Consider the following 26,379-nt stretch of genomic DNA (forward strand, 5'->3'; position numbering starts at 1 on the left):
ACACCTTTTATTAACCTGGCACGTTCCACATCCTTATGAAGTGTCATATTCATGATCTATGGAACAAGTACTAATCTAATCTCTAATCTTTATCTATATGAGTTGACACTCGTATGTAGCAACTACATGATCTCATGCTAACAAAGCTGGAACCAAGCTGCACCAGTGGTACTTATCAGTTTATTTGACCAACCTTCGCAGTGCACTTTCACCTGTGACTGTTTCAGATTATAATAGCCTACCACACTTATAGCATAAATCTTGTGGTTACCATAGTATCACCATTTTTGTAGTCGCATCAGTTTTTCAGGGGCTAAAACACAGAATTAGTTTTAATGTCTAGTCTTTAAAAGTCCTTTGTAAAAATTGCAGTTGAATACGTTAAATTTTGTCTCGTGCTGCTATGCAGACCAGGAATATACTATACTATAAAGGAAACTCGACTTATCAAAATAAAATAAGGAATTAAAAAGAACATTCAATGCCAAATGTTAATCATGATAACAAAGATAACAACTATTTGTTCCATTAACTGTGAGTACCTTATTATATACTACTCCAGATTAACAACACTAGATAAGATGCCATTATTAGGTGGTATCTCAGTCATCCCTTGGAAACATTTTTAAAAAACCTCAGCATGTGGGAGGTGGGCTTGAGGTTATTATAGATTCTTAACAAACCACAGACAAAAAATTTGCAAGAAAAACTTTCCTCCTGTGAGAGCTACAGAAGAAAATTATACTGTTGCTATATTTTGAGACCTTTTGTAGTCTAATGGAGTCCCACCTTTGTAACAGGAAACAGAGCTTCTCGTTGATGGACTGTATCACAGGTATGACACTCATCTAAGACTGGGGAAAACATCATAACATGTGGAGTCTACAAGGCTTAGTACTGGATCTACTATAGTTCTAAACCTACATTCGATACCTTGCAGTGAAACTTAATCTGTGTACTGCATTAACAATAAACAAGCACTGTTGTACCTTAAAGGCGCGCAGTTTGTAATTTCAAACATGCAATAATGATGACCTATTAGGCATTAGTGGTCATATACTGAATGAAATGCACTGTGTAAAATTATTTGGGGACAAGGTTAATAACAAGTTAAAAATGGGGTCTGCACGTAGGTAAACTGATCACAAAGCTCACCTCAGCATATTTATTTATTTACTGTGACTTTTGGAATGAAGGTCATAGAACAATCTCATTGTTTTGGAGTTTAACAGGTTAAAGTTGCATTTATCAAAGAATTTCATAATTAGTTTTAAAACTAAGATATTATTCTGATAAAGGAGAGTTGTTGGTTGATAACATCAGATTAGTAGTTGTATGAAATTGATTTACTGGTACTCAACAGACAGTGGTAGAATACATTCTGGACTGACCTACAGGAGTTGGCAGTCAGGTGTGCATGAGGTGTGCTTGCTTGTGTGTATGAATGGTGTGCATTTCTCTTTTGCTGATGAAAGCTGTGGCCGAAAGCTTTGTGTAAGTGTCTTTTAAGGTGCCAGCTTGCAACTTAATGTGTCTTCTTTATGGTAAACAGCAGTCTATCTTTTCCTGCATTACTACAATCAAATATCATTATACAAGTCATTTCCTGAAGATTGGGATACACAGATCATTGTACCAATTCTGTAATACGGAAAGGATCCTACATCTGTCAAGTCCTAAAGATCCATAGCACTATCATCATGAATTGCGAAAACATTTGCACAAATTATTAAAATGGTTTTCAGAAGCATCATTTTACATTAGATAATGTGACACAACTCAATTTGGATGTATAAAGTGCCGCATATTTGACATTTAAAGTATCTGTCATAGTATTGACCTAAAAACAAGCTTGTTAGCTTATTTCCACTCACTGTTGTCATATGGAGTTATCTTCTGGGACTGTGCCCCTAAAGTAAATAAAGTGTTTATTCAACAGAAGTGAGCAATAACAATATTGTGTAAAGTAGATAACCAGAAGCCTTTGTAACCTCAGATTCTGACACTCATTTCCCAATACATTTACTCTGTAATAACTTCCATTACTGTTTCAGCTGAACTGTCATTTGCACTATCACAATACAAGATAGGCCTACAATAAATTTTCAGCTAGACTGGATCATTGTCTCCGGTGTGAAGGTATTAAACAAACTCCTAGTTAGCATAAACCAAATAAATTAACAACCCCCACCAATTCAAAAGAAAATTAAGAACATCTTTGTACCCATTCTGTCTGATATTGATCTGAATATCTACGTTCAGGGATTGAAAAGTTCTTTTAGGTACATGTAAAGCAGCAGTGTTCATTGTAAAGTTCTACGATGAGTAGTAATGCTCTGTAAGGTAGACTCAGTATTTACAAATGTGGGTAACTATTTTCCTTGAAAAATAAAAAAAAAAGCAAATAGCAACTCTGTAGTATAACAGAGGAAAAGGCAGATTTTTTAAAAAGTAGCTGCATTCTTTCTAATTTAGTTGACTATATTTCGATGCCATAAACATTACTAGCATTAAGCAGTGCAGTTATGGTTCATGGTAACATAGTATACATATTAAGTTTATATTATTTGCTTGCTTTTATTTATTCTCTTGTTCCTAATCGATGAAGGTTCTCCTTGACAGGATCTGTGATGAATGAATCAATCAGTGAATACATGAAGACCTGTATTCGTGTAGAGGTTTTATTTAACCCTTCCCTTCCCTGTTCTCCTAGTGCAAACAATGGAAAGTCCAAATTGGAACATCAACAATATTGTGAATAGAATAGATTGCTAATTATCATAAAGATGACACGTGGAGTTGCAGACAGGTGCAATGAAAAGACTGTTACGCAGTGAGCTTTCGACCAAAACCTTCTCTAGAAAAGAAAGGAAAACAAACAAACAAAAAGACACACACACACACACACACACACACACACACACACACACAGAGAGAGAGAGAGAGAGAGAGAGAGAGAGAGAGAGAGAGAGAGAGAGATTATCTCCGGCTGCTCTGGCCAGACTGCAGCTGCAGCATTGAACAAAAGTAGCAATCCAGAGTGGGGGAGGGAAGGGAGAGGGATAGCAGGATGTGGGTAAGGAGAGAAGAGCACTGTCTGGAGGAGCATACAGGAACTAGAGGTGGAAGGACAAGGGTGCCAGGTGATGCTTTGGGAGGCTGTGGGAGAGGAGAATGGAGAATGGAAAAGGAGTGTAACAGAGAAGGGTAAAAGACGTTGATGTGGATGTCCACCTTCTTTTCTCTGATGGCTTTATCCAGACATGTTCGCATTAAAACCACCAATCATCAGCAGTACATGCATTTCAACAGCTGCCATTCCTTCGACACCGAAAACTCCCTCCCAAACAGCCTGACCACCCAGGGGTGGTGCATCTGCAGTGTCAAGAATTCTCATGCCAAGTGTTGAAGGCCTTCACAAGTAGCCACTATCCCCTAGACGTAGTGCGCAAACAAATTTCCCGTGCCATATTCCCCCATACTCCTAATCTTCCCACCACCCCCAAGAACCAGCTACAAAGGAGTGCCCCCCTTCATCATCCAATACCATCCGAGGGAACAACGGAACCTCATTTTTCCTCAAGGATTTGATTATCTATTTTCATGACCTGAAATGAGAGACATCCTACCAAAGATCCTTCCCACCCTTCCTAAAGTGGTGTTCTGTTGACCAGCCAATCTCCGTGGCAAAACATGCAGCTGAACGTAACATATTTGATTTCAAGGGCTGCTTAACAGCCTGGGTCATCTGGATACTTCCCTCCACTACCATCTTTTCTGACCTGCACAGGTGAGAGTTACCCTTAAATATATTCTCCACTCTCGAAATTATCCCGGCGTCAACCTATGATAACTTACTGTCCCCACAAGTTCCACACAACAGTTTCATTCCATCTGTCCTATCAACTCCCAATTCATGTCACCTGATGCTCATTGTGTGGCACTCCCTATCAATACACCCACTGGCCTTCTTTCCTTCTCTGCTGTCTGCTCCTCTCCTTTTTTCCAACCCCCCCTCCCGCACAGACTCTTGTCGCTGTGCCTGGCAACCTTCTCCTGCTGCCTTCTAGTCCCTGGATACTCTGCCAGACACTGCTTTACTCTCCCCACAGACATAATCTGCTATCTCTTGCCCTTCCCTGCCCCACTCTGGATACTGCTTTCGTCCAATGCGACAGTTGCAGTCTGTCCAGTGTGTCCATAGATAGCGATCATGTGTGGATGACATGTGCCTGCTTGTAAGAATGTGTGTGTGTGTGTGTGTGTTTTCCTTTCTTTTCTGAAGAAGGTTTTGGTCCAAAGCTCACTGTTGTCAGTCTTTTTGATGTGCCTGTCTGCAAATAAATGAGTCGCCTTTTCGGTGAGTAGCAATCTATCCTTTTCATAATACTGTTGATTCTCGTAATTCAAGCAACACAGAGTGGTAATGTTAGAGAGATTGGAACATTTGCTGAAGTATTTAGGTAATTAAATTGTTGTGGTGTACAGCAGCCAGCCACAAATTCGTTTTAGATTGTGTTGTTCAAAAATTACCGTTACTGGTTTCGAATTTATACAGCTTAGGTAATTAAATTGTTGTGGTGTACAGCAGCCAGCCGCAAATTGGTTTTAGATTGTGTTGTTCAAAAATTACCGTTACTGGTTTCGAATTTATACAATTCGTCACCAAAGGACTTTCATACTTTCGTCAGAAAGATAGGATGCGTTGGTTTACAGGTGTTGATTTAGGGCAATCAATAATTTACAAATGCATAATAAAAATGGTTGCGCTACACACTTGTGTTAGAATGCAGCTTGTATAAAGGATGCAAATTGTATAAATTGGAACGAGTAACAGTACATTTTGAATAAAGTAACCTAAAAACAACTTGTAGCTGGTTGCTGTACACTACCAACAATTTGTTTCATATAACGGCCATGCTCTTCAGAATGTGAGTAGATAATATGAATAAAGTTACTAATTATTGTTTGCTGTATATCATGTGCTGTCAAAAGGTGTTAATGTAGATACAATCCAAATCATACCACTTAAATCATGCCACGTATGCTTGGTATTGGCCATATTATACTTACGGAAAAATTGTAAATTTGAATTGCTGTTTTTGGAAGGATTCTTCTATTTTTAATAAGTTTATGCTAATCATATTTGATTTATACCCCCTTCAGACTGTATTAAGTGAACATACGTTGGTGTAATGTGGTATGTAAATAATGGTCACATTTCGTTCTTTTGTCTTCTGACAAAAATTATACTTTATTACTGTTCACTTGGTCATTTGCTATCTCTGAAGATCGTTTTCATATCAGCATTTGCCAAACAGTCTTATTACGAAAATGTGTACTATGTTAGTTGTTAGTTGTGTGTTTTTCTGACAAACTGAAATTTTGTGCTTGAAGTAGGACATGAACTGAGAAAGAACTGACAAGTTGGAGCTACGAGTTTCAGCATGCTTTATAATATTTTCACATACTTCACAAGTGGTTATCAAAACTAATGTCAATTATCAAGTTTTGCTCCTGTGCCATATTTACTAAAGACAGCCTACAAAAAACATTTTCCTGTTCTCTGAGATACTCAGTCACCCATAAAAAGTAGACACTCATCAAACAAACTATGAAGCTGGAACAATTTGTTGCATCAGCCACAAAAGCAACAAACAATGAAGAAAAAGTGAAACCTTTCATTTGCAGTAACTGATTTGTTACCTGAAATTTAGATGATCTATTTACAGAGTTAATGTAAAGAGTGCCATTGTTGAACATGTCACAATCCATTCATAAATGGAGTGTGAGGAATACGATGCCTCTATAGTGCCACATGGGATTTCTGTTTGTTATGTGCGTTCCATGATACGGAAAGCACCAAAAGCTGCCTGGACAATCAAAAACTAATTAGGTTTTTTATTTCTGATAATATAGTCATCTCCTGCAAGCTTTTAAAGACATCTTATTCAAATTGCTGTTCTGAAATTGAAAAGGAGTACAGTTGCATTACTGAATTTACTGCTGCTGAAGACTTACAGTTTCTGCAGCATAATTGAATATAACAAACTTTCACATTATAAACTGCAGAGTTTTTTTTGTCATTTTGTAAGTGCCAGCAATTTTTAACTTGCTAATTTGCACTATGTTCAACAATTTAGTACTGTTCCTGTCATCTTCTAGTAACTTTACAAAGTAATTTTTGATCTTCACCAGATCATTTTGAATCTCCTGCCATTTTTCTATATTTTAGCCTGCTTCCAAGCATCATTATCTGCATTGGCATAGCTTTAACTAACTGTATTTGGTTTAGACACTCAATTCTGTGGAACTGGAACTGGATCTAAATCACCATATTATTTGTGAAATATGTTTCCTTTTTGATCATACTTTGTGTGTGTGTGTGTGTGTGTGTGTGTGTGTGTGTGTGTGGGCGCGCGCGCGCGCGCGGGTGTGTGTGTGTGTCGCACATGCGTGCACACTTGTAGGTGGTTGTTCGTTGCAAGTCCTATCATTTTATTTAGTTATATGTTTATATTTAATTTTGCATGTAGTCATAGAATTACGGCTTTTGCGAATGCTGTATTGTTGCACAGGTGTAATAGATATCATATTTGTGTACCAGTGTTCAATGCATAACATATTTATGGATTTCCAGCATGCTGCATTAATTGCTGCAACAACTTGTGTTAACCAGCTCCATTTAGAAACAGCCAAAGTTGCAATATTCACTTCTTATTTAGTTGATGGCTAGTTTTGGACTACATGAAGCCATTTTCAAATCACCCAGACAGACAAAATCGTATTTTCTCGAATAGTTTATGAACCATGTCAAGATTATACATATATGTATAATGAACATTGACATAACAAACATACGTTTTTGCCTCTCTGGGTGATTTGGAAATTGGTTCAGGTAACCCGAAACTAAAGTGCGCGTCATATATCTTGGCGGCCGAGTTTAGGTTCGTTCTGCGCATCTGACGTCACAAAACACAGTCTGCCAATGAACAGAGAACGACGTTGCCAGATCTCGACAGCAGTGCAGAGCACGGATGAGTGTCTTCAGTTTTAGAAACGTTCAGTCATAAATAAAGTAATAGAACAAAAGCAATGTCTTAAGCAGACTTTCTTTTACAGAAAGTTTGGAAAAAGCATTCTTTATACCAATTGCTTCATATTCTATTAATTAATTAAACCAAACAAGCAATAAGACTCCTAATTCAGGCGATAGCAAGGAAAGGTGTTTGTTTCAATCTCACAAACTGCTTTTTCGCAATAAAGAACAGCGGTAATTGTTTATTTCCTATTGTACTTCGACGAAGCGTGAGTAGTTCATAGTCATACCAACAGTGTTTATAAGTAGTTGCGTGAGATGTTAGAGTCCTTATGGAGTTACACTGTTCGATGAGCTGAGGTAGCGGAACGGTTGCTTGGGCTGCCAAGTGAAAGGTTATGAGTTCAAACCTTGTGTGGTGCTTAATATTTTCTTTATTTAAAAACAATATTGGAGTGCCCTACCTCACGAATTTTATTCGTTTGAATGAAATTTCTAGTGCTTTGCCTCTTCATTAACTTTTTTGCTGCTGCAGACACGTACTCCCCACATTCCGCGCTGTGCGCGATTTTGTCATCACTGCACTTCTCGCCTGTGCAGACACATGGTGTTCCCACTGCTTTGACACACTTATCATTCGATTTCACAAAAACTATTTGGCCAAAAAATTTGATTTTTACACGTCTTCTTGCCTGATACCTTCCCCCCATAAATGACTTAATTTTGTTTTGATGTGCAGCATTAAATGTAGTAAAACATTGCACGAAATTTTGAAGAGTTTGCAGAGGTAAAAGTCCATAGCGTATACTTTCCGTATGGTCGATTTTAGTTGCCACAATGTTGAGAATGAAATGTGGACAAGATACCTAAATTTCATATAATATTTACTGTATAACAATATCTCATATAATTTAAGTACCACATAGGTGTCGTATGTAATATTGAGAAATATTCCGTCTTTCGCGACTGGAATAAAAGTTTTATATACACACGGCGCGTTTGGCTTTATTTTAAAGCACTTCCATCGGTGAAAGGTATGGCACATACACAATGGTATTCATGTTCTATTTCTTGTTTTTGTTCCACAGTCGCAGTTTTACCAGTGGTATTGAAATATATCCCTCTTCTGCAACTGTAATAAGCGACTTATTTAGACCAGACGCGTTCCTCTCTTTTGAAGCATCATAAGAGGACTGTATTTTGTGTCCTCCATTGCCAAGTCACCTTTCGTAGTTTTGTCCTGCGGTAGCACAATATTCAACGTTTGTGTTGGCTTATCAGTGTTTTAGCAAATAAATGCTGTTTGTGTGTGCCACACACAAAATTATATTTGACATAGCTCTGAGCACTTCACTGACAGACGGTACATTCAAGTCCTAATGTTTTTGTAAGTCCAAAGTTTTGTTTAATGTATTTTGTCTACTTCCTTTTGATTGATTGAAGTGCTTTAAAATAAAGCCAAACATGCCCAGTGTAAGTAAAACTTTTGTTACAGTTGCGAAAGGTGGAATATTTCTCAATATTACATACGACACTTATGTGGTACTTAAATTAAATGAAATATATAGGTATCTTGTCCACATTTCATTCTCAACATTGTGGCAACTAAAATCGACCATACGGAAAGTATACTCTATGGACTTTTACCTCTGCAAACTCTTCAAAATTTCGTGCAAAGGTTTACTATATTTAATGCTGCATAATAACTGCGTTGAACATCGAAACAAAATTAAGTAATTATTGGGGGGAAAGTATCAGTCAAGAAGATAGGTAAAAATCTAATTTTTGAGCCAAATAGTTTTTGTGGAATCGAATGATAAAGAGTGTCAAAGCAGTCGGAACACAATGTATCTGCACAGGTGAGCAGTGCAGTGACAAAATCGCCCACAGCGCGGAATGCAGGGAGCATGTCTTTGTAGCAGCGAAAGGGTTAATGCGGCCGTGGTGGCTTTACTTCATGAACTGCGCGCTCCCCCCTACACGTAAGCTTGCGAACTATGCTATACTATGGCGCTGCTCCTATTGGCGCGTGCGTCGTGTGCAACTGGCAACGCAGCAATCTCCAGCATCTGGGCGGGCATGCGCGAGCCGCCAAGATAAAAGAATTGAACTATAGTCACCAATTAAATAAAAAGTGAATCTTGCAACTTTGGATGTTTCTATATTGAACTACATAACATATTTAACTACAAAAGTTAACACGTAACAGATACTGCATAGAATTCTTTCAGTGAATACAGACAGTTAGTTACAAGAAAGGTTTTTTAAATTTTGTTTAAATGAATCCCCACTTAATTGATTCTGGCAATTTATTGTACCACATTGAGCCACTGACATTTGGACTGTGGTCTGTTTGTTTTTTGTTGTGATTGTGTACCCCATAACATTTGAATTTGTCACCGTGATAGCTCACAAAAAAGTGGGAAATTTATTTTTGGCAAGGGCCTCACAATAGGTTTCCATGTATCTGGCTAACAGCTCTGTTTTGTAGCATCGTATTCTGTTCAAGTACACATAAGCTCTATCTTTTCAACTTATAAATGAGAAAATTGTCCCATATGGTACACCGTTTTCAGCTTTTTATTATACAGAATTTTGAAAAATTGGCTAAGCGAATTTAGTCTTCATTGTCTGTATAAAAAATTTGACAGATTTTTTTTTAGGCTTCTGCAGCATGAGTTGCCTGCTTTGAACTCCAGTAATTATGATTTTGTGGTGTTTACTTTTAGGCCTTGATTACTAAAATATTTAGTTACTTCATGTATCTTGTGTGTTGAAAAATACAGGGTAGGGCAAATAAAAGTGTATCTTCGATTTCAGCTGGCAATACATCTCAGATCTCAAGGAGAGGTTACTCTAACCTTTTTAAAAAAAAGTTAAAAAAAGGCCCATGTGCATGCCACCACAAATACTCCACTAATATAGTGGCCGTAGTAGCGCATTGGGGACACTAAAAATAATACTTGCACAGAAGAGATCTTTCAGCTCCATTATCCATTGATCCACACTGCATATGGCTGGCCAGGGCTGTTGTGGTGCTGGTTTAAGTGCAACGGTGCTGCCACCATATGGGTTTGATGACTAAAATACTGCATAAACAACTGACAAAGTTTATCAAAGGTAAGTTTCTCAGGTTTGGTATTGCTGGGTTAAAGCAACACCCTAGGTAGGAATAATATTTTTTTAATGACCGTTTTTGACTTCATGTGGAAGTCATTTTTAAAAAGTGAACTATGTAAGAACATGAATTGCAGAATTACAGAAAGTTGGATGAGTATAGCATCAGAGGAAAGTACAATGAAGCGGTGATACAGCATTTGTTCTTCCGGCTGCTGCTGGCAGCTCCTCAGATGCTCAAGCAATAGCACAATTGTAAACTGCTGACTGATGGCTGCAGAGCCATGGGTCTTAGTGTGCAAATTTTGTGCCGAAAACGTATTATGTCAGCCCCAGGCAATGTGTAAACGCTTCTCAAAATCTGAGATATTGATATTATATGGAGTTAATGAAATAGATTATATTAAACAAGGTATAAATATATAAATAGGTAAATAATATCAATATAATGGAAGGAAACATTCCACGTGGGAAAAATTATATATAAAAACAAAGATGAGGTGACTTACCGAACAAAAGCGCTGGCAGGTCGATAGACACACAAACAAACACAAACATACACACAAAATTCAAGCTTTCGCAACAAACTGTTGCCTCATCAGGAAAGAGGGAAGGAGAGGGGAAGACGAAAGGAAGTGGGTTTTAAGGGAGAGGGTAAGGAGTCATTCCAATCCCGGGAGCGGAAAGACTTACCTTAGGGGGAAAAAAGGACAGGTATACACTCGCACACACGCACATATCCATCCACACATACAGACACAAGCAGACATATTTAAAGACTTTAAATATGTCTGCTTGTGTCTGTATGTGTGGATGGATATGTGCGTGTGTGCGAGTGTATACCTGTCCTTTTTTCCCCCTAAGGTAAGTCTTTCCGCTCCCGGGTTTGGAATGACTCCTTACCCTCTCCCTTAAAACCCACTTCCTTTCGTCTTCCCCTCTCCTTCCCTCTTTCCTGATGAGGCAACAGTTTGTTGCGAAAGCTTGAATTTTGTGTGTATGTTTGTGTTTGTTTGTGTGTCTATCGACCTGCCAGCGCTTTTGTTCGGTAAGTCACCTCATCTTTGTTTTTATATATAAATAGGTAAATAGTTAGAGATCATTAGACAAATAATCTTTTTTGTGTTAAAATTAGTAAGCCACCAGCAGCAGCCATATGGCTAAATGCTACAATGCTACTTCGTTATACTTCGCTCTGACGCCTTACTCATCAAACCTTCTGTAACTTTGTTATTCTTGTTCTTACACTGCTCATTTTCTGAAGATGATTTCTACATGAAGTCAAAACCACTCATTAATAAAATATTAATGTGATCTGGACTGTTGTTTTAACACAGTTGTGCCACCAGATCGCTGTTAGTGCTATGGACCATGTTGTCCAAATTTAGAAATTTCATATAGTCCTGCACAACAAGGTATCCTTATCAACTGCATTGACAATACACCTTACCTGGCAGTGTAGCGTGAACTAGTGGAGATAATTCTCCCACCTTTCAATAGCCTTATCGAAACCAGTGAACGGCACTGTGGGCGATAGGGAAGGAGGCTTCGTAGCAGGTGCCTGGTCCTCTACCACCACAGTGTGAGAGCAGATCAGTTGCACATTCTGTTGCTCCTGCTGCTGCTACTGCTGTTGGTGTTGCCCCTGAAAGTGCAGTTGTTCGTGGCAGCATTGTGTAAATGCCAGGTCCGCACTGTGAAAAGTAAAAGTGTTACATGTGTAAGAACATCTGTCATCATCATTTAAAATTTGTACTGGTGTGACAATGCCACAAACTGGCACTGTCTGTACAAATGTAACAATTCTAGCTGATGTTGGCTTGTTGATGAGCCAAGTAGCTGAGCCCCTTAAGAGGAAATGAATCTCAATGTGCGAGGCAATCTGTGGGGGAGCAATGTATCTGAAAACTGTATAGAAACGAGCACGGAGGGAAACACAACTCATGACCGGTATCAGTGACGGAGAATGAAGAACATGAAAAAAGCAAGGTGAAAGCTAGCTCCATTGTAGTTGAACTCTATATTAGGAGTGTCCAGTCAACCCAATTGTCACTGGCAGGTAAACACTTGAGTCAGTGGCTCTGCTCATGCCATGCTTCACGCTCACCCTCCTTGAAAGCATTGCATGCCATTCTGCTGCGATACCTATGCCAGCACCTTTTCATCCCTCTAGATGTCCTCTGGTGCTGGTGGGGTTACTAAAACACTATCGGCAGTTTACAGGATTGGCCCATGCTATATGACGTGGCAATGCTGGTAAGGGATTGGTACTGCTCAGTAGTGCACAACCACCTAGACACCACATCCAAGTTGACAAACACCACATCCAAGTTGACAAAATTCTTTTCTTATATTTTGTGTGTGTGTGTGTGTGTGTGTGTGTGTGTGTGTGTGTGTGTGTGTGTGTGTGTGTGTGAGGGGAGGTAGGGGTGGGAGACAGTGTGCATGTGAGACTGCATCTGTGCATGTCCATGCCATGAAACTTTTCAGATAAATTTTAATATTGAATTACCTATTCCCACAACACATTTTTTTGCCCAGTTAAACATCTGGTAAAAGATCTGAAAAAGTAATTTTTTTGCTTCTACTACTTCCTTATATTACTGAGTGGTATGTCTGAAAATACACGTACTCTGTGTGGCTACTCAATTCTCATAAAATAATATGCGATTTATTTCAGGTACGAATGCCGATACACGATGTGACAAGTTTCAAAATCTTATATAACAATGGGAGGTGAAGAGAACCACCAACATCAATATCGAGAATTGCTACAGACACTTAAATCAACAGCTGAAGGCCTGTTAATTAACCAAGTGTCAAATGTATGGAACATATACGGTGGCTTAAACAGATTGCATCATGTTATGGAAAGAATTTTCAAGCACGGCTGCCGTATATTTAATCAAGAGGTAATGTATTTATTTCTTACGAGGAGCCAGGCTTTAATAGACTTTTGCTTAGCGTTCTTAATGTTTTAAAGATAAACTTTCATTCAGGCCCTTTTTTGAGAAAAATCATAAATTATATATTCTCAAAATTTACTCCTGAAGAATTATGTATTATTTGCATGATGTATGGTTTAATGGTTTACAGTTCAGTCTCAGATTCCCAGTTTTAAGAATTTTAAAGAAATTGAATGGGTCACTTGCAGATTGCTCCTGAATTGTTTGTGTGAGGTAAAATTACTGAAAAGGAAGAAGAATTTAAAATTTATTTTATTCTCTCTCTCTCTCTCTCTCTCTCTCTCTCTCTCTCACTCTCACTCTCAATCACTCACACACACACACACACACACACATACACACACACACACACACACACACACACACACACACAGTGCACTGTAACATGGTTGGATCATCCTTAGCGCACTGTCCACTAAGAGGTAGAGACATGGCTGTTCAAGTCTGACCTACTTTTCAACAGCAGCCCTTCTAAGATCATCCAGTCATCCAGTATTCTATCAACTGAATCAGTTGAACATGTCACAATCTGGTGCAAGACTTTAATCTGGCAGTATGTTAAGAGATCCTCTTGGTACTTTAAGTTCCTTGTATTGTTAGGATGTCATTGTTTAGAGGCAGATTATGATTCTGGAGTTTGTGTTTCATTAAGTTCTACAATCTTCGATTATTATCGAAATTAGATTTTCACAATTGTAGCCAAGAATCTGATTTTGAAATAAATTAGTGGTGATTTTGCACTTTGAAATGATATATGGTGTACACACCATCAAAGTTAACTTTAAGGAATGTCTTACAGGGAAGATTGGTGAGTGACAAATACATAGACAAACAACCATATAAGAGAGCAATTTAACAGAAATGGTGTAATTTTTGTGGGCTCAGACTAGGTGAAGGTGGGCTACATCCAAACAGATTAAATTTGGTTACATCAGCCATCTGTTCATTGATATTTGTAAGATTGTACTTAGTAAGGGAAGTTAGCATACAGAGATGGGAGGAGGGGGTCAAAAATTAATAACAGACTTGAAAAGAAAAACACAAACTTTCGGATTAGATGCCTTTAAGAACATTCGAAAGAGTGAAAATGTGTTCCTAATGCACTGAGATGTAAATGGATTAAGTTCAAACTACCCAAGTGGCAGAGAAACATAACTTATTTACATTCATATCTTTGTCAGAATGATTGCATGAATGTCAGCTTAGAAATGAAAATATCAAAATCTTATGTAACTGTATAAATTTAAATGTTGCCAGTAGCTTTTGTAGCAGTAATATAACATGAGGAGAAGCCTGCTTATTTTTGTAAAGGTCAATGAATATAAAGCAAAGTAAGATTTCGATACTCTTAACAAAGAATGTAAATTTGAATGCTGTGTGAATAGTAGGGTAAAATACTGTAATTTTATCTTTGTATAGAATTCCAGGTCTAAAGAACAAAACTATTGTTGTCAAAATTCCAAGAAAAGTCATAATAGCTCCTGATTTCAACATAGATTTAGCTTGTGAAGATTTTAATGAAGTAAACATACAGTCAGCAACATATATAGGTAACATTTTAACCAATTATACAGGATGATTACAAATGATTTATTGGGTTTTGGATGAACGTATTTCACAAAGTATTACATACAAAATAGTGATTGGTACATTGTATGAAAAAGCACATTATCAAGTTTCTTGAACATCATTACGTATGTTCTATGTGCTCTCTCGTGTTACACAACACACATCTATGTGGCAGTCAAGCTCAGCCCATACATGTTAGATCATGTTGCTGTCGGTGTTAGCCAGCACACCAGGCATGCAATCCTGGAGTTCAGTCAAAGTTGTCAGAAAAGGTTATACGTACACATTGTCTTTCATATATCTTCAAAGAAAAAAATCACAAATTGTATGGTTGGGAGACCTCAGGGGCTACTTGCAGAGAGCAAAATCTTCCTAAGCACATTGCCTAGCACACATGTTTGAAAGTTCCTTGTTCAGATGGCGATGCATTTCTCTATGCCAATGAGGTGGAGCTCCATCTTGTTGGAATATGAAGTGTGGGTTATCAGTCTTGTAAACAACCAATCTTGTAATATGTGTCATGTGGACATTGTGATGATTACTTTACATAATGTTGCCTCATCATTGAACACAAGTTGGCAGGTAAATTCATCATCTTCCATTGCTTCCTGGAAATGTTCACAAAATTGACAATTGGTGGTGCTGTCATTTGGCCATAAATGTTGCAACAGCCATATGCAATACGGTTTCTGATATAATCACATTTGCAGAATATTCCACACAGTTGGCTGAGGAACGCTCAGTTCATGACTTGCACCACGTGTGGGTTCCTTTGGGGTACGAAGGAACACATCTTGGACACTCTTTGATGCTTCCTCTGCAGCAGTTGGGTGCTTGGAGCTTTTTCCTTTATGGAGGCAGCCTGTGTCCTTGTACTGTCAATACCATCACAGAATGCTTTGGTGGGTCGGTGGCTTTATGTTGTACTGTCTTCAGAACGCATGCTGTGTTGTTGTGATGGATTCTGTCTTTTCATATTGCAACACACACAATGGTTTCTGTTGATTAGTTGTTGTTTTGCAAACTGTTATCAACCTGCTGCCTGGTGAGTCAAAATGGAACTCGAAATGACATAAACAAAACTTTAAAGTATGCTCGTTCAATTTGTTATTAGTACAAATGTGCGGGCTTTATGTATTGGAAGCTATAAAATATCAAAACCCAATAAACATTCGTAACCACCATGTACTTGTAATGAGGCAAATAAGTTTTGTTTGGGTTTAGGATTTTGTTGCTTTTAGGTGGTGTTTTAAGTGTTTTAGTGTTTTAAGTTGTGACACTTTTTCTAAATTCTTGAAAAATTTCCTGCATGTTCTTAAGGAAACTTCTCCTGATAGTGAGTGCTAAAAAAAAGTAGCAAATGAAGTAAAGTGGATTACTAAAGGAATGAAAACATCTAGTGTAAGAAAGACAGCTGCACAGGTGACTAAAACACAACAAAAATTTTGAAAATATAATATAATTAGATAGATAAAAAAATCTACTTACCAAGCGGTGACAGGAGAACACACACATGAAAGGTATTACAGTTTGTAGATTTTTGGAGCCAGAGGCTCCTTTTTCTGACAGAAAGGCTGAAGGGGAAGAAAGAGTAGTGAAGGAAAAGGACTGTTGAAGTTTAAGAAGAGGGGTAGAGTTCGGAAAAGTTGACCAGAATCCTGGATCAGGGGAGGTTTACTCGACGGGATGAGAAGAAAAGAAGTTTTGACTTTCTTACCCCTACAAAAAATATTTTAAGAAAGTTGTAAAGGCAGCAAAAAAACTGAAAAATAATAGATATTATAAGGGGGTTGTTTGTGATGCTGCCCCAGTCGATTACACAAAATATTTGTCAGGATTTGTAAGCGGTGGGTCCGTGAGGTACGGCAACATGCGAACACCAAGACGTAAGTTTAAACAGTTTTATTAAAAACAGGTTGATTATAAAACAAGCACGCTACGCACACCCATCATCACTGTGTCTGACATCCTAATTACGGCCGTATCGAAAGGCTCCTTGGTGAGCTAAGAAAATACATATTCGCACCGAGGCCACACTAGTTAATACGGCACGCTGCGGATGGTAGCCAGTGGCTTACTTCCTGCATTGCACTGCGGTTGGATGCACCTGTAGTGACCAAGCAAATTGTCAGCTTTCCAGATAGGTAGGCTGGCAAGCATGTGTTCCATACCATACAGCTACGTACAACCTGTAGACTCTTACATCACTCTCGCCAGAGAAAAAGAGCAACCATAGGTGGTTCAAAACATCCTCTGGGCATTATGAATCTGTTCCGCTATTTGTGGAATCAGAAGGCATTGCAACATGTATTTCATTTGCAGACACAGTAGCGTGCGGTCCAGAGGAGTGTGCCTTCAGGATGAGAATTTCATACATGACAAATGCTGTTGACAAAAGATAAATCAATAACAGCAATAAAAACACAGTACTGACAATCAAGTATGCATTAACATTACTGGATGAATTGAAAGACTTAATTCTATTTACTGCTTCAATGAAGTTTAACTCATTATTGGAAGAAATCAAATTTTCATTGATATCCTTAATTAAATTATTGTCTTCAGAAAAACTTGATAAGGAATGCTTTCCATATGTTAATATGTATGAATCATTGTAATAAACAGATAACATTCTCGTTAATGGCATGAAATGGCATGAAATGTAGTTGGAAATATACTAGGCATATCAAATGGGTCACATGATGAATCACAATGTGTGGCATTCAAGATTAATCCATTATTATTCAATTTGAGAGTAAAGGGTAGCTCAGGTGTATCATAATTTTTGCATGTAAATGTGACATCAAGGGTGGAGTTAAATGAGAAAATTATACCTTCAGAACATTGTTAAAGGAATGAATGATAAAGATGTGGTAAAATTCTAAGACAATCATCTCTTGGGGATGTTTCATAAACAATTCTTTTTCACACCTGTACACTCTATTATCTAAGAATACTCCCGATTCAGGGCAAATTAACTTACGACTACGTTTACACATATGCATATCATTTTAATTTAGGGGCACAAAATATCTTCGATCCTTGCTGATCAGTAGATAATCATTCAGTACGTACTTCACATAAATACCTGCCTGTCTCCATTTCACGGGGTAAGTATAAATCTCATACAGTTCAAAATTATGCTTTGATCTAGCATTGGGTATAGAAACAATAACAGTTAAATCGCCTTCAGTCATTAAAGAGTGTGTGGTGGTTAACTTATAATATAATAAGATCATAAATTGTAAGAGTTAACAGGAATTGTAAGAGTGAACAGGGTAAATCATACTATGTGTTGCATCTAGCTTTTGTTCAATTGATAGTAGGATCTGTAAAAATTGTTCTGGATGTAGTAGTACACTGCTCAAACAATCATTTGAACTACTTTCTAGGGCTGCTCTTAAGGTAAGGGCATCAATTGTAGCATTTGATAATCTATCAGTAATCCTTAATAATAAGAGTGTTTTATCCTTGGAATAGTTATTAAATATTTGCATTCGTTTAATTACTAATTATGTGGAAATGTGAGATAAATTGCTTTACAATCTGTTCAGTGAAAACTGTGTGGTTAGTAATGGTTCTTTGCATATTCTTTGATATGACAATTTCATTAGAGAGATTAGTTGAATCTGTACTGGACTGTTGTTCAAGAGCTAATATTTTGCGTTTAACTTCCAGTAGATCTAGACTAGTTAAAGTACCAAATGCAGTATGAAGGATACTCCCTCCAAAATCAAACCAGTCACGTTTATGCCTAATTAAAGTTTTATGTGGCAAAAGCTTTAAGAAGCTCTTGTTCATAATTAGCAGATGTAGACTCCCTGCATTTTGGCGTGAACTAGTTATACCAAGATGTACCCCTTTCCAAAATTGTATCATTACCCTTAACAGAATGAATTGGATCAATTTGGTTCTTTACAGAATTGAACTGTTGCTGGATTTCACTCAGATTGTACTTGAGTCCAAGTTTTGCATTACTTGTTGAAACTACCATATCTGATTGTGGTTCAAACAAAACACCTGTACTCAGTGGTACTGTTACTACAGCATTAGTAGAATATGCTATCATAGCAAACATCAGAATAAAAATGAACATGGTTAATTAGTTCTAAATACTAGAGTTAACAATGAACATAAAATAAATAGTAGAATATGCTATCATAGCAAACATCAGAATAAAAATGAACATGGTTAATTAGTTCTAAATACTAGAGTTAACAATGAACATAAAATAAATGAGTTTCTTGTGATAACCTGTGGAATAAAAGGTTTAGTTTCGCTTGTGCACTCGTGCAATAGCTTCAATACTAAATTTTCACAACACCTTCACATAAACACATGGCCGAAATAAACACACGCATTGCGCTCTCACACCTACACACGTTTACATAGATTGTAGGGATGTCTGGAACAGGATTGCTCGGAACATGGCGATGCCTTGGCGTCGAAGTCTGGACTGTGACCTCACGATTCTCACTTCATGGGCTTGAGAATAGCATTTCTGCCTCTCGGTCAGTCCTTGTCGTCTTGCAGTACTACAGGAAATCTACCCAGAAATGGCTTCACACAATTGACATGAATGACAATCAATCAAATGAAAGGGCAGTTGGAGCTTAAGAGTGACTGGCGACATCACCTCCAATATTGGATATGATCCTTTCCAAAACTTCTTAAACTTCTTGACTTGACTCCTCTTTAACACCACATTGCTCAGATACACAAGATCTCCAACTCAATACTGTGGCACTGCTGCTTGGCGGTCGTGTTGTCTTGCTTGTTGAAGAAAGGATTGATGATTTCACTGTTTCACTCTCCTCCATGCTTCCTTTAACTTGCATGCTAGATCTCTTACGTGTTCATTGCTGATTCCGGCAGTTGATCATGCAAAGTCCAAGGGTGAATGCATTCTTCTTCTGTAGATGATCTCATAAGGAGTTAGGCCAGTTGAGTTGTGCATTTTGGCATTGCAACAACTTACCAAGTACGTCAAATGGACATCCCAATTGTCATGTTCGCTGCTCACATAATGGCTAACCATTTTAATAATTGTGCTGTGGACTCACTCGACTCTTCCATTTCCTTCAGGGTGTGCTGGTGTAGTCCTTAACTGAGTTACTTGCATGAGCTTACAAGTCTGTTTAAGTAATTCATTCATAAAATTCATTTCTTGATCACTAATTACACTTAATGGTGATCCAAACTTAAGAATCCATTCTTTTACAATAACTTTAGCTGTAGTCTCAGCGCTCTGATCAGGTATTGGTATCATGAGAAGGTATCTAGAGAAATGATCTATCATTGTCAAGATGTATTTGTTTCCATCTTTAGTCTCGGGCAATGGTCCTACAACATTTAGTCCTGCTCGTTCAAATGGTTGACTTGTCTCTGGCAGTTCTTGCAATGGTGCTCTACTTTTTCCTACATTATTCCATCTGTTACAGGAATCACATTGTGAAGAAAACTCGAAAACGTCAACTTTGCCGCTCGGCCATCAAAACGCTTGCGCTATTTTAATGTTTGTTGCACTTCAGTTCATTGTTAGCTTCGTCTCCTCATTGCAATTTTGTGGTACTGTTACAAAAATCTGTGTTTATAAATGCAGCATTTGTTACCTCATCTGGAATCTGTATTATGTCACTTTTACTTATGCTCGATACTTCAGCAACTTTCATTCCTTGTGGCAAAACAAGATCCTCATTGCTCATCTTCGTTATTGTAACCGGGACTTTTGCGACATTCTGTCTCACCATTGTAGCGACACCTACTCTTCTAGCAAAATAACAATGCATTGTATCCAGTAACTCACTTTTCTCGGATCGCTCAGTTAATAACAAAGTTCCTTCCTTGCATTGGAGTGACTTAACTTCAATGTAGATTGTCTTTCCTGCTCCCTTGGAAATTTGCTGAGGCTGATCAGTTTGAACATCAACTCGGACGGTTTGAACTGATGCATCATTTGGGCGGTCCATTCCCACGTCATTAGTATAGCTGCTCCTTTGAGTATGATCAGAAGAACGATTTCCTAGGTTGTAGTTGCTACGGCCTAGTCTGATCTTTCTTTCTGCGACAGATATCTCTGTCTCGTTAGGGGACAAGAAATCAAATCCAAGTACACCATCATAACGCGTTTCTTTATTTGAAACCAGTTGCACCCTTTCTATGTATTTATCTTTATTTTCACCTTCGTCTTGGCCTTGGCCAAGAATTAATTCTACATCAACTTCTCCATAGTTATGTAGCTTTCCTCCATTTAACCCTCGCACTTTTAATAGCGGCAGTTTCAATTTGTCCAGTTTATCTATGCCACACCACATTAATGAGGTCTGTGCTCCTTTGTCAATAAGTAGTTTGATGTTTCTCCCACAATATCACCTATCACGAAGTCATTTTCAGTCTGATTTTCACTGGAACTAACTCGAATCAATGTCTCTGGCAAGGGGCAGATAGAGTGGTGGCCCATACGTCCCTGTACACATTTAAAGATCTGGCAGATTGTCTATTGTTCGCATTACCTTTCTTCTTGTTGCGACATTCTCTCAATACATGAACCTGTATCCCGCAGTGATAGCAGAATCGATTCTCTTTACAATCCTTATGCTTGTGACCCAGCTTATTGCATCTGTAGCATTGTACTGTTGTTTGAAAACTCTGTGTTCTTGTTTCTGCATCTCATTCGGTTGTCTTAGTGCTTCAACGAAACCAACAAAGAAAACTTGAGAGTCTCATTTCAAATAAGTACCCCATTCATACAATTATAGTCAGTGGTGACTTCAATCTACCCTCGATATGCTGGAAAAATTATACGTTTAAAGCCGGCGGCAGGCATAAAACATCATCCGAAATTGTACTGAATGCTCTCTCAGAAAATTATTTTGAACAATTAGTTCATGAGCCCACTTGAAGTGTAAATGGTTGCAAAAGCATACTTGACCTTTGAGCAACAAATAATCTGGGACAAATAGTGAGTATTGTGACAAACACAGGGATTAGCAACCACAAGTCAGTTGCTGCTAGGCTGAATACACCTACAGCCATCAAAAAGAAACGCAATGTACATCTGTTTAAAAAAGCTGATAAAAATGCTCTTAATGCTTTTTTAAGAGACAGTCTTCACTCCTTCTGATCTGATCATGTAAGTGTAGAAAAGATGTGGAATGTTTTCAAAGAGATAGTATCAACAGCAGTTGAGAGATATATACTAAATTAATAAGTGATGGTACTGATCCCCCATGGTACACAAAACGGGCAGATCGTTGGTGCAGAAGCAACGAAAAAAGCATGCCAAATTTAAAAGATCGCAAAGTCCCCAAGATTGGCAAAGTTTTACAAAAGTTCAAAATATAGCGCTCACTTCAATGCGAGATGCTTTTAATAATTTCCACAATGAAATTCGGTCTCAAAATCTGGCAGAAAACCCAAAGAGATTCTGGTCATGCATAAAGCACACCAGTGGCAAGGCACAATCAATACCTTCACTACACGATAACAACGGTGAAGTCACTGATGACAGTGCCATTAAAGCAGAGTTACTAAACACGGTTTTCCGAAACTCCTTCACCAAAGAAGACGAAGTAAACATTCCTGAATTCCAATCAAGAACAACTGCCAAGATGAAGAACATAGAAGTAGATATCCTCAGTGTAACAAAGCAGCTTAAAATAACTTGTATACCTGTCAGGTTCCTCTCAGAGTATGGTGATAAAATAGCTCCACATTTAGCGATTATATACAACCACTTGCTCACAGAAAGATTCATACCCAAAAACTGGAAAACTGCTCAAGTCACACCAATACCCAAAAAGGAAGTAGGAGTAATCCGCTGAATTACAGGCCTGTACCACTAACGTCAATTTGCAGTAGGGTTTTGGAACATGTACTGTATTTGAACGTTATTAAGTACCTCGAAGAAAACAATATATTGACACATAGTCAGCACGGATTCAGAAAATATCGTTCTTGTGAAACACAACTAGCTCCTTATACTCATGAAGTAATAAGTGCTATCGACAGGGGATGTCAAATTGATTCCATATTTGTAGATTTCCGGAAGGATTTCGATACAGTTCCTCACAAGCGTCTTCTAACCAAACAGCGTGCCTACGGAGTATTGCCTCAGTTGTATGACTGGATTTGTGATTTTCTATCAGAAAGGTCACAGTTCGTAGTAATAGATGGAAAGTCATATAGTAAGACATAAGTAATATCCGGCGTTCCCCAAGGAAGTGTTAGAAGCCCTCTGCTGTTCCTGATCTATATTAATGACATAGGAGACAATCTGAGTAGCCGTCTTAGATTGTTTGCAGATGATGCTGTTATTTACCATCTTGTAAAGTCATCAGATGATCAAAACAACTTGCAAAATGATTTAGATAAGATATCTGTATGGTGCGAAAAGTGGCAGTTGACCCTGAACAAAGAAAAGTGTTAAGTTATTCACATGAGTACTAAAAGGAATCAGCTACATTTCGATTACACAATAAGTCACACAAATCTGAGGGCTGTAAATCCAGCTAAATACTTAGGGATTACAATTACAAATAACCTAAATTGGAACGATCACATAGATAATATTGTGGGTAGGGAAAACCAAAGACTGTGATTCATTGGCAGAACACTTAGAAGGTGCAACAGGTCTACCAAAGAGACTGCTTACACCATGCTTGTCCACCCTATTTTGGAGTATTTCTGTGCGGTGTGGGATCCGCATCAGGTGTGACTGATAGATGACACCGAAAAAGTACAAAGAAGGGCAGCTCGTTTTGTATTATTGCAAAATAGGGGAGGTAGTGTCACAGACATGATACATGAATTGGAGTGGCAATCATTAAAACAAAGGCTTTTTTGTTGCGACGGGATCTTCTCATGAAATTTCAATCACCAGTTTTCTCCTCCAATTGCGAAAACATTCTGTTGGCACCCACCTGCATAGGGAGAAATGATCATCACAATAAAATAAGAGAAATCAGGGCTTGCACAGAAAAATTTAAGTGCTCGTTTTTCCCGCATGCCGTTCGAGAGCGGAACAGTTGAGAGACAGCTTGAAGGTGGTTCATTGAACCCTCTGCCAAGCACTTTATTGTGAATAGCAGCGTAATCACGTATATGTAGATGTAGATGTGATTCTACTGCTTCCTGAAACGTTTTACATTGTACCAATCGAACAACTTTGCTTACTTCCTCTCCGTGCTACCCATGAATGAATGTGTCCAAGGCCCTCTGGTCAGCTTCGAACAACTGAATGTGATTTTCATTTTCGTCTTGTACTAACTCGTATGTTTGAGCGCTGATGTTTCAAATTCTCTCGGTAAACTGCTCCATAGATTCGTCTCACTGCATTCGCAAAGCGTAAAGCTGCTCTCTCTATATTCTGATCGCGTTTTTATGTTTAAATCTGTGAACAACAATCGTTCTAAACTCACTGTAGTCTTCTGTTTCACGCAAGTAGGCTCTGCGCTACTGAAATCTTGTGCTGCTCCCAGAATTCTTAATTTGGCAACCACTTGCTTTTCGGAATCTGTCCATGATCCTAACAGGGCAGCACCTTCAAGTTTACAAAAAAAATACTTTCATATCATCTTCAGGTTTCCCGCTACCAATGGTACTGATGGCAATAATGAAAAATTCTTTATTGTAGTTGTACCTGTACTGCATGAACTATCATTTGACAAGTCTTTCGGAATGTTACACTCACTTCTTTCTACTTTTAACTGCCGAATCTCTTCTTGCAGTTCATTAATAACAGTTTGTAGTTCAACAACGTTACTCTGACTGGATTGCGACAATTCGTCTAATTTAACGCCTATGAGTCACTCAAATGTAAAATAAAAATCCATCACTGCCTTTCGTATTCTAGCCAAACTGGAATAGATCAACCTGAATTCCGGCGTTGGATGTCCCCGCATAGTTGGGAGATGTTCATGCTGCTGCTGCTCAAATTTCACATTGTGCTGCACCTCTTCATTACTGTAGATTTTCCATAATTATCCCCATGCTGACACCACTTCTATGATGGGGTTGTTTGTGTTGTAGTCCAGGATGATAATTACACGAAATATTTGTCAGGATTTGTAAACTGTGGGTCCTTGAGATACGGCAATAAGCGAACACCGAGAAGTAAGTTAAAACAGTTTTATTAACAAAAGGCTGATTATAAAACATGCACATTACATGCACCCATCATCACTATGTCTGACATCCTAGTTACGGTCGTATTGAAAGGCTCCATGGTGAGCAAAGAAAGAGACATATTCTCACCCGAGGCCATGCTAGTTAATACGGCACACTGCGGACAGTGGCTAATGGCTTACTTCCTGTGTTACACTGCAGCTGGACGCACGTGTACTGACCAAGCAAATTGTCAGCATTCTATATAGGACGGCTCGTGAGTGCGTGTTATGTACCATACGGCTGCGTGCAACCCGTAGACCCTTACAATATGTTTTTGGATGGTGAAAACAACTCAAAGGCACTGCAGTCAGTAATCAAAGCTGAAACAGGCGCTGCAACTAGAAGCTGTGGTACTTTGAGACTGAAGACAAAACTGTTGTAAATCATGCTCAAATTTTAGAACTGTGTAATCAGGTCTTTATAAATATAAAGAAATCAATCATTAATACAGAAAATTACACAGATAAAGTAAATTTCTTTGGCCTTGTGCAATTTGAAGGTTAACCTTTCAGTGAATTCAGCAAAACTACTGAAAAAGATGTGGAAAATGTGACATTATCACTAAAAAGTGAAACATCAGCAGTCTGGAATGGAATATCAATGAAAGGGTTAAAAGCAGTCTCCAAAATAATTGTGCGGCCACTATGCACAACACTTTAGCATGCCTTTCAATTATGCTATAGTTATACTTCTGTTCAGAAAATGCTCAAAAGAACGTGAGAAACTATCACCCAGTCTCTGTCCTTTCAACACTGTCAACAATTTTTGAAATGGTTGTCACAGAACGTATTCAAAATTTCACACAAAAATTTAATAGACAACTCCTGCAGTCCACAGGGTTTTTCCTGACCTGTCAAAGGTCTGTGATAGTATGAACCACTACTTGCTGTTTTCCAGACAGGAAAAATATGGAGTTAGGGGTGCTGTATTAGAATGGTGTAGGTCCCGCCTGATCAACAGAAGGCAAAGAGTGCTGACAACATCAGAGAGAGGTAATTATGTTTCAGAATAGAAAATCATTTAAAAAGGAGTACCCCAAGATTCAGTCTTAGGTCCAATTCTGTTTCTGTTTTACATAAATGACCTATTGCTCGATATTAACTGTCACTCAGTTTTATTTGCAGATGACCCCTCTGTGAGCATTGAATCTAACAGCACTGACAAAATTCCTCAAACTACCACAAATATATTGGAAAAATTAGATAACTCATTTAATCGAAATGGGTTAAAATTGACGGAAAAACTTAGTTAGTGCAGTTTAGAACAAAACAAGCAAAGCTAAGTGATGTTCAAATCTTTCTCAATAACAAGATTTGCAACAAGCTAGCTGTGAGAAATTCCTAGGAATGCAATTGCATAACATTTTCTCATGGGCCTTGCATATACAGTATCTCACAAATAAATTGATAGGCAGTCCAGTCAACAGGATAGAAAGGCAAGGCAAGGGTAGAGGTTAGAAGTGTGGGGGACTGTAGGTCACCAAATTGTGGTAATGTGATTCCCTTCTTGATAGATTCACAA

At 38.2% G+C, this 26,379-nt stretch overlaps 1 protein-coding gene across 4 annotated transcripts in view; it reads left to right on the plus strand.

Moving 5' to 3' along the window:
- LOC126457914 (run domain Beclin-1-interacting and cysteine-rich domain-containing protein) overlaps positions 1-26,379 on the plus strand; it is a 209,873-nt gene that overhangs the window by 3,829 nt on the left and 179,665 nt on the right. For 2 of the 4 annotated variants that reach the window (XM_050094600.1, XM_050094602.1), the window contains exon 2: positions 12,837-13,068. In XM_050094600.1, coding sequence (XP_049950557.1) covers positions 12,886-13,068 — 183 coding nt within the window. In that variant the 5' untranslated portion in view covers positions 12,837-12,885. Of the gene's footprint in view, positions 1-10,140; positions 10,160-12,836; positions 13,069-26,379 lie in introns of those variants that run through there. The other 2 variants (XM_050094601.1, XM_050094603.1) reach the window with 2 other exon arrangements.

Source organism: Schistocerca serialis, chromosome 2 (assembly GCF_023864345.2).
Source record: "Schistocerca serialis cubense isolate TAMUIC-IGC-003099 chromosome 2, iqSchSeri2.2, whole genome shotgun sequence".
Lineage (NCBI taxonomy): Eukaryota > Metazoa > Arthropoda > Insecta > Orthoptera > Acrididae > Schistocerca > Schistocerca serialis.